The sequence below is a fragment of the Lycium barbarum genome, chromosome 7 (assembly GCF_019175385.1).
Source record: "Lycium barbarum isolate Lr01 chromosome 7, ASM1917538v2, whole genome shotgun sequence".
Lineage (NCBI taxonomy): Eukaryota > Viridiplantae > Streptophyta > Magnoliopsida > Solanales > Solanaceae > Lycium > Lycium barbarum.
This window is the reverse complement of record NC_083343.1, coordinates 128,893,141-128,902,604: the sequence shown is the minus strand read 5'-3', so window position 1 is coordinate 128,902,604 and position 9,464 is coordinate 128,893,141. Positions and strand designations below refer to the sequence as shown.

The following is a 9,464-nucleotide window of genomic DNA, read 5'->3' as shown; positions in this document are numbered from 1 at the left end:
TATCTAATTTTAATTTGATAAGTTTGAAAAATAAATTAAAATTTTATTAGTTCATAATAAATATTCTATTTAAATTTATAGCTAATCCTTCTGTTTCAATTCAAGTATCTTATTTTTATTTTTAGTATGCCATTCTTATTTGGTTCTTTAATTCAAATTTACATCGCATGTTTAAGATCATAAAATTAGAAGAGAGTTTAGGTATATTACATAATCCTTAATTTCATATTTATAAGATTTAGAAAAAAATCTTATTTTTAAAAATTCCATATCTAATTAAATGGAAACCCTTAAATTAAAACGGAGAATACTATTTTTCTATTTTAGTGAACCTATTATATTTTTTTTAATTAGATATTTCACTATCTCCGGATAAAAAAAGAGTCTATTTAGCTATTTACACACCCCTTAATAAACTACTTACTCAAAAAAAAAAATGTAAATTGATTAACTATCCCTAATTAAATAGGCATTATGATTTAATCACATAACACTTAATAGGGATAAATTTGAAAAAATAAGATTAATTGTTTCTTTATTTAATAAGTGAATAATTTTTTTGACTCAAAAAAGAGCTAAGTTGACACTTTTTTTTTATAGTTTACTTTAATTGAAAGTAGCAAAATAAAATAATTAATTAGATTACACCAGATGCCATGCTAATTTTTTTTTAGTAAGAAAGGAAAAGAAATTGAATGGTCTTGATTCTTGAATCTAGTGGGGCCACGTTTGGGCACCCACTTTCCAGAAATGGCAGAGACTATTTGCTCCAACCATCATCATCCCCACACATGGCAATGTATACTTGTTGGAGGCACGTAGACTGAAAGAAAAATAAATGATAGAAAATCTTGGAGTCGTCCACCCTCACTTTTTATTTTATTTGCGAAAATGCCATGACTTACGATGAAAAAGTGAGCAAACCGACTCTTCTATATAGTTATTAAATTAATATTAATATTAATTATTAATATTCAAAGTTTCCGAGAAATAATTTACTCCCTCTGTTTCAATTTATATGATATTTTTTGTTTTCAGAGCCAAACAAGAAAAGAATTTATCGCGTTTTATTTGTATGTCTTTTTAAAAAATTTAAATTATTAATTATTGTGACTTATAACACTTTTCATGTAATTTCTAAATATATAAATTATTTAAAAAACTTAAAATTGTATGTTTAAACTCACGATCAAAATAAAGAAATTTGACTCTTATAAATCGAACTATATCACATAAATTAAGACCTAAAGAGTATATAATTAGGTTAAAATAGAAAAATCTGACTCTCAAAATTCAAAATAAATTGTATAACGTAAATTGGAACGGAGGGAGTATCTAGTTGGTATTATCCCATTAATATTAGAAGAATCGTTAACACCTAACACAAAGTTGATAAGAAAAAAACTTTAAACTCTGCAATAAGTAGTGAAATCATTTGATTTTTTTTTTTTTTTCATGGAGTATTTTTTGTCACTGCCAAAAGATTGCATATCAGAAATATTTTCCTTAACATCACCAAAAGATGCTGCTAGATCTACAATTGTCTCACAAGGATTTAAGTCAATTGTTGAATCTGACGTTGTTTGGGAGAATTTTTTGCCTTGTGATTATCAACATATTATCAATATGTCAGAATCTTTCTTGGTTTATTCTTCAAAAAAAGAGCTGTATTTAAGTCTCTGCAATACTCCAATTCTACTTGATGGAAGCAAACTGGTATGTCCTCTTTTCTTTATGTAACTTTTGGTTTTATTGCTTTGTTCTTTGAATAATAAAGCATAAAAGTCAAATTTTTGTTTTTGATTTCTTATTTTAAGTTTGGGAAATTTGCACTTTTAGTCCTCCAAATATTGACAGGTTTCAATGTTGTTCCATTTGATATCTAACTAAGTAAATTTTGCCTTCAATTTAATTGATATGTGTACTTTTGATGCCTATGACTATGATTCTTCGTAAATTTGATGAAAAGTGGGAGAAGGGCGGCGGCGGGGGAATTTAATTCTTTCTTGCATTTCACCATGGCACACTCTTCCTTTCAAACCGGTAAAAAGAAAGCCCTCAGGAAGTCCCTCCAGCTTGTCTAGTTAACCGGGCTACCTATTCAAAGATGAACACAAACTAAATGAAAGAAAGGTCGGACAAATCTATTGAATAGACATCTGCTTCTTGGTCCTTCCGAACCAGTCAAAACCTGGAGCAAGGGATTTGAAGAACTTTATCAATGAGCTGGGACTAATAGCAATATCTGCTTTGGGTGTAAACGTATATAAGCAGCTCTTTAGTGTATAAGCAATTCTTTAGTGGTCGCACCGAAAGTACGGTGAGGTTGGTTGAAGATGATGTTACTTGGCGTTCAGAACCAGTCTTGAAGTGAATGAATTATTATTAAAATGCCAAATGAGTCAATATGTGTTATGTTAAATTTATGTTATTACTAACCCTCAAGGGTTGGCCTGGTGGTAATTGGCTTGAGCCTTGGGGTGCTTCCTTTCAAGGTCTCAAGTTCGAAACCCACTGGGTGTAAACAATTTCTGAGGGCCATCGGACTGCGGTAAAACCCTGAATTACCCGTGGTGCACTTGCGGGAAACTCCTTGCTGAGGGCCTGTGCACCACTGGGATTAGTCGGGGCTCAAAGAGACCTGGACACCCGGTGCTTAATCAAAAAAAAATTTATGTTATTACTTTATATTTGAGTAATATAATTGCAAATATTACATATTTTCTAACTAAAGGAACCAAAAACACACATTTTAGTTATTTGAAGATTAAATGTACTTTGCTAAATATTACAGCCAAGAGCAGAATTTTGGGGGACCAAGAGTGTCATTATCCGTTTAAGTTTTTTACACTAGCGGTGAATATATTTATACAATCAGGTCATTTATGAACTTATGTTTGCCTCTTATTATAATCATTTTGGTAACCTGATAAAATTGTAACATATTATCAGAGTTTCCCTACACTAATAGTTAGTTGAACTCATTATTTTCGACCAGGGTTGATGAATGACTGAAAATATTTTAAAAAGTAACTTAGTATCACAGTTAAACTACACCTATCAGCACATTTTTTGAACTCTTTTTCCTCTCTTTAATGTTCTAAGCTAGAATGGAAACTAATCCTCTCCAAGAGATGTGCTACATGAACAATTTAGATTCTTTGGAAATGGACTTGACTTGTACATTTGTTTTAGTTTTAACGTTAAGTATGTATAATTATATATTATAAGGACCCCACCATTGTATTTTCATAATGTCCAAGGATCAAAACTGCAATTTATCCTCTCTCATTTTAATTTTAGTTGTGAATGTTACTCCATTTACAACAACAACAACAACCCAGTGAAATCCCATATCTTGGGGTCTGGGGAGGGTAGAATGTACGCAGACCTTACTCCTACCAAGGTAGGATGGCTGTTTCCGAGAGACCCTCGGCTCAATGTTACTCCATTTGTCCCATTTTATATGAGGGTCTTTGACAGCACATGACATTTCTTAAATTAACTTGACTTATCGTATTAGTGATAATGGAAAAATATTGAATTAATATCAAAATGTTGAATTCTAGATTTCATCGCATTAAAACTTAAAACTTGACTAATCAAGTATTTGAATTCTTGAAAGTTGTGAGAAAGCTGTGTTGGATTGAAATAGAATGGTTTGAAGAACATGTTCTCTCTTTTTTTTTTTTTTTTTTCCCCCTGATGTACTTTGTATATGTGATTTCATCTCTTGAATAGAGCTTTTCACTTGATAAGAAGACTGGAAAGAAATTTTTTATGGTGGCACCAAAGGAACTTGTTTTTTCATGGGATCATACATCAAGATATTGGGGACTCTCATATTACCCAGAATCCAGGTTTTTTTCTATTTTCTGTGTTGATGAATGTACTTTAGGATGAATTAGTTAATTAAATAAACAAGAAAGTTCATTTTAAGTAATCTACAATGCTTCCTAATTGTCGAAGTTTCAGCAATCACTCGGAGGTGGACCTAGAGCTCAAGCTACAGATTCAGCAGAACTCAATATTTGTGTTAAGAAATCCACTGGCATATAAACCATTTATCCAGAACCTAGTAAATTGCCTTTTCTAAAATCTAGAACCTGTGAACTCAAAGTTTTGAATTTGCCTCTGCTGAATTACTGGCTTCACAAGAAAATGGATTTGCAACCATGAGCATGTAGTGCCATATTAACTCCAATATTTGCTCTGTAATACTCCTTGTTAAGGTTTGCATATGTAGAAACTCATTATACTTTTGAAATTATGGTTTTAGACTATATCTGTTAACTTTTCATAGTTTTTCACGTATGTGTTCCGTGTCAAAAATGTTAAGTTCAATCGACCCCATTGTTCAAAAGCTCCAGTTGCCTATATCTTCCAGCTAGGTTGCTCGAACTCTCCAAAAATGTTATTGCACTGGTGTCGTTCCTCTGAAAATGCACTACTTTTAAAGGATTCGACACACACCCTTCAGCATTTGTTAAGAGTTCAAGCAACATAATCTTTCAGTATCGGTTGCAAAAGCAGAATGATCAGAAACATCTCTTTGCAAAAGATGAGAAAGTTCATGGAAATCAATCATAACTGTTGACACAATATAATTAAAATGTATCATTGATCCTAGCCTTTTAAATGAACCACATATATTGAGAAAAGTGAATTTTTTGCAGATTCTCAGAAGTGGCTTATTTCCCGGGTTTCCGTTGGCTTGATATCCGTGGAACAATTGCAAGTCAAATGTTGTCGAAGAGAACAGCATACGCTGTGTATCTGGTGTTCAAATTAACGCCAGATGGATTTGACGGTCTTGAAATTGGTAATTCAGTTGTTAGATTTGTCAATCATGAGGCTGAGGAACGACAAAAAATCAGGAGAATTGGTTTCTTTAGTGCTCAAAGAAGAGCTGATGAATGGATGGAAATAGAAATGGGAAAGTTTTTCAATGGTGTTGGAGAGGACGGAGATGTTGAAGCGCCGTTAATGGAGATTAGGCGTCGTTTTGGGATAGGCGGCATCTTAGTTCACGGAGTAGAGTTTCGACCAGAATGAAGAAGAGAATGAGTCTCTCTCTTTTGGGCTATGCTACACGGATTCTCTAGAAATATTGTCGCACCTGTGTCGGATCCTCCAAAAATGCGCTACTTCTGGAGGATTCGACACACGCCGCGACAATTTTGGAGAGTCCGAGCAACACAGCTTTTGGATAGAATCAAATTTTTCTGAATGTGGCCCTTCTCACCAAATGATTTGCTATATGAAAAACTATTTGTTCTGGTGCCTCCTGCAAATGTAATTGTTCCATATATGTTCCATCTATATACTACTATAAGTTTGTTTGTGCAGCATTACCAAGAAACCGGGGAGATCAGTTTCCTTGTAATATATTGATATTAGGTGAAATGTTGGTTCCATTTGTACTGGTACATCATTTGGCTAAAGGAAATTTTGAGTCATATTTCCTTGGGGTGAATCCTGATGCACAGAATATGCATTATAGGAATGCAAAATAGTCCCTCAAGTTTGGCCTCAAGTTCAAAAATGTCCCTTATGTATAAACGGGTGCACTAATAGTTCTTTAAGTATGTAAAACTGGTGCACTTTTAGTTCAAGCAAACTATTTCCGTCTATTTTGACAGAGTATGTAAAACTGGTGCACTTTTAGTTCAAGCAAACTATTTCCGTCTATTTTGACAGAGATTGAGCTTGGTCAGTTTGTGCTTTGGTTGGTTAGTGAACAATGGAGTGTCAAGGAGGGTGGCGAAGCTCTTGTTTTATCGGGCAGAGGCGGATCAAGGATTTGAAGTTTATGAGTTCCTATAACCACCTCAAATTAATATATTGGGCTCACGTTCACAATTAAATATCTATAGATATCTAGTAGATATTTAATACGTATATAGGATCTGGCCAAAGCTACTGGATTCCTGTGTACCGGCATATTACTCTCTGGATCCGCCTCTGTTGTCGGGGCTCTTTTTATAAGCAGCTCACTGAAGGATTCAGGACGAACTAGACGGGATTAGTTTGCTTGAAATAAAATGCACCTGTTTTGCATACTCTATTCAAGGACAGTTTTGAGTCGACGGCTAAACATAAGGAACTATTTTAGACCTTATCTCGAAGGGTATATTTAACCCTTTTTTGATAGTACAGGGGTGTATTTGACTCTTTTCAATGTCACTTTTTATATTTAGTAACTTTTTACACTCAATATCCTACACGACATATTTAAGATCATAAGATTCAAAGGGCATCTTGGTACATTACACATCCTTAGCTTAGGACCACAAGATTCAAAAGTCTTGTCTTTATTTTTTTAAACTCCGTGTCGAGTTAAACTAAGGCAAACAAATTGAAACAAGGAGTATTATAAATTTAGATTTTTTTTTCTTGTTTAATGTTTGTAACAGCTTGTATCTCCTCATAAATTACAAACAACTGCAGAAACATCAATTAACTCTTGTGATAAAGTCAAATCATGGGGAAAATCAAACGATAAATCTTCAGAACCAGGGGCATGGCTTGCTGAAGGCCGAAAGACTTTAACTCCACGGGGTGGAGAATTTCTCAGAAATATGGGAAATGATATAGACGCGATTGGAAAGGATTATGCAACCGTCTTTGAGGGTTTTATTTCACAGTTGCCCGTGCAGCAGCACATTGATTTGAAGTTTCTCATGTTTAAGCTCAACTTCACTGAGTTCTATAGTCAGTTACAGCCAATTACAAGAGGGAAGCTTTTCTAGCGTCGTGTCTATTACACTTTCTGATTTGCAGTTTCAAATTCGCGGTTGCTCTTTCATCACCTGCAGACAGTTATAGGGAGGAAGATCTGTGCGACCCAGCATCTATCACAGATGTTTCATTACCTTGTACACGATGAAAGACCACTTGTTGGCCACTCTAGCCCAGGCCTTAGGAGTTTGGATGTCATTGTTTGGCTTTAGGCGTTATATCTCCTCGCATCATTTGGATTTTCCCGATAGTTTTTCCACATCAAATTCTCTCCATTGTCCGTTTACGTCACTTTTCCAACACAGGTGTTGGTTGGTGCATTCTTGATTGAGGAGACGGGTATATTGATGCTACTAACCATCATGCAACATTGTAGGTCTGTTTGGGGTTCTATTTGTTTATTTATTTTTGCTCTTTTTCGCTGCTATTAGTAAGCGGCCTGAAGCTTGTATATCTGTAATATAGTGTTTGTTCGTCAATTGGTAAAAATTGACCAACCAATCAGCTTTTCGTTTTTCAGTTGCTTGTACTGTGTAAGTGATTAGGAGATGTGTGCTGCTTCATTTGCCATTGCTTTTGTTGAAATGGACATTTTTTTAGTTTTATCTCTTTTATGTAAACATAAAAGCAAGTATCTGTCAACTTCTAACAGAAAGAATGGATGATTCGTTCTGGTAAAAGAATATGTTAGTAGTTCGTACTATATATCTGAACTTGCAGCAAGCTAAACCAAAATAAGTCTTGAATCATTTTTTTTTTTAGAGGAGGAAGACTTTTAATGAAACAATTAAATATATAAGCTCTATGTTGTATGTGGTTCCATCCATGTACCAAAGATGTGGTCTAGTGGTCAATGAAGTGGATTGACTATCACGAGGTCTCAGGTTCGTTTTCCAGAAAATATAAAACACTAGGTGATTTCTTCCCAATTGTTAATTTGGGGCTTTAAAGCAATATCCTTTACATTATACGGTTAACTTAAAATGCAGGAGAGAGATAGAGAGAGTAGCCGTATCTGAAGAATACTCCCTATCCATTTTATGTGATATCATTACTTCTTGAAAAATAAACATCTTTTAAAATAAATAAAAAGTTCAAACATTCTCTAAGTAAGCGTTTCGCCATGGAAATCAAATATTTTTCACTTTATTTGGTATTTTGGAGTTGGAGTTGAAGATGTAGTTGTATTTGGTTATAGTTTTTATAAATAATATTTGGTTGTTTGAATGTATTGAAAGTGAAAAAAGTAAAAATAAGTTTTTTGGTATTTTTCAAATTCCATTTGGAATTTCATTGGCCAAGGGTTGATTTTCAAATAAAGTGAAAAGGTTTTCTGAAAAAAAAAAAGTGAAAAATCTTCATGGCCAAACAGGCCCTAAATATTTAAACGAAAGAAATTTGTAGTTTGGAAATCTAGAATGGCTTAATAGCTAAAATTGAGAGGGCAATTAGCAGGAATGCCCTTATTTTGAGGTGGTCTTTAATTTTTTGTCCATTAAATTGATGGTCTTTAATCTTTGCCCTTCGTTAGAACCCTTTAATTTAGGGTTCAAACACTCGCTCAGTCAAAAATTAAAAAAAATCGCAAGGTAGAGTTTTGCATGCTTCAGGCAGAGTTTTGAAGGCAAAATTCTGTCTTGCGAATCCAAACTTTTGTCTTGTGAAATTCCTTCATTTTTTATTGAGCTGGGATTCGAATCCAGAACTTCGAGGTATTACGCAAAGGGCAAAAATTAAAGACCACCCCAAAAGAGGACAATCCACACACAAAAAAAAAAAATGAAATTGAGAGCAAGTTGGTGAATGGGCCTCCACTCAAGTAGAACTGGGCAATTTGCAGGATTGTCCTTCGCGGGGGGTGGTCTTTAATTTTTGCCCCTCAAAATGGTGGTCTTTAAATTTTGGCCTTCAGGCAGAAATTCTACCTTAAGGCAGAATTTATGGACAGATTTGCAAATTCTACCTAAGAGGCCTTGCGATTTTTTTTTTTTTTTTTTGTTATTGAGCTGAGATTCGAATTCATAACCTCAGAGTATTAGGCGAAGAAAAAAACTTAAAGACCACCCCAAATGAAGGGAGCAGAACTGGGTTACATGGCAGAATTTATGGGCCTAAAGGGTAAGCCTATCACTTTGCAGAATGAGTCCAAACTAGTCGTTAGAAAATTGGAAATTGCAAAATCAAATAAAAAAAGGAAAATGTTGAGAGTGGGATTTGAACCCACGCCCTTTCGGACCAGAACCTTAATCTGGCGCCTTAGACCAACTCGGCCATCTCAACCTGGTGATTGCTCTTTTGAGCAAGGTTTACTAGACCGTACCTAAAGCGAAAATTATTTTTCCACCCAGTGTACGATATTCTTATCGGGCCTCGATTAAATTTGGATTTACGCCGTAAAGTACCACATTGAAGGTAAAGGGTTCCTTAACAAAAGGGAATCCATACGAGGACTTCAAGCCAAGATTTCCGATTAAAGATGAAAGAGTACTTACGATTCTGACAGAATTCTTATTGGTAAAATTTAGTTGAGAGGGGCTTGAATTATTACTATTTCATCCATCCATTCAAATCACAATCATAATGACTCAAAAGGACTTTAAGCGATTAGAATTCTCATCTAAATGTAATCACCTAGCGAGGCACATAATACATTTCTTAAGTTATTGTTATATACATCAACTATCAAACAGTACTAGTCAATATTTAATGTCACGTATGCATAT

General features: G+C 34.3%; 1 protein-coding gene and 1 non-coding gene across 2 annotated transcripts; one reads left to right on the top strand and one right to left on the bottom strand.

The window, feature by feature from the left end:
- The first annotated feature begins 1,321 nt into the window (after positions 1-1,321).
- On the top strand, positions 1,322-7,260 carry LOC132604366 (F-box protein PP2-B10-like). The gene is made up of 3 exons (XM_060317848.1): positions 1,322-1,716; positions 3,742-3,860; positions 4,677-7,260. The coding sequence occupies exons 1-3, from the start codon at positions 1,456-1,458 to the stop codon at positions 5,053-5,055; spliced, it is 759 nt and encodes a 252-aa protein (XP_060173831.1). The 5' UTR covers positions 1,322-1,455; the 3' UTR covers positions 5,056-7,260.
- Positions 7,261-8,940: 1,680 nt separating this feature from the next.
- TRNAL-AAG (transfer RNA leucine (anticodon AAG)) lies at positions 8,941-9,021 on the bottom strand. The gene has a single exon. It is a non-coding gene; the product is annotated as a tRNA-Leu (tRNA).
- Between the last annotated feature and the right edge of the window lie 443 nt (positions 9,022-9,464).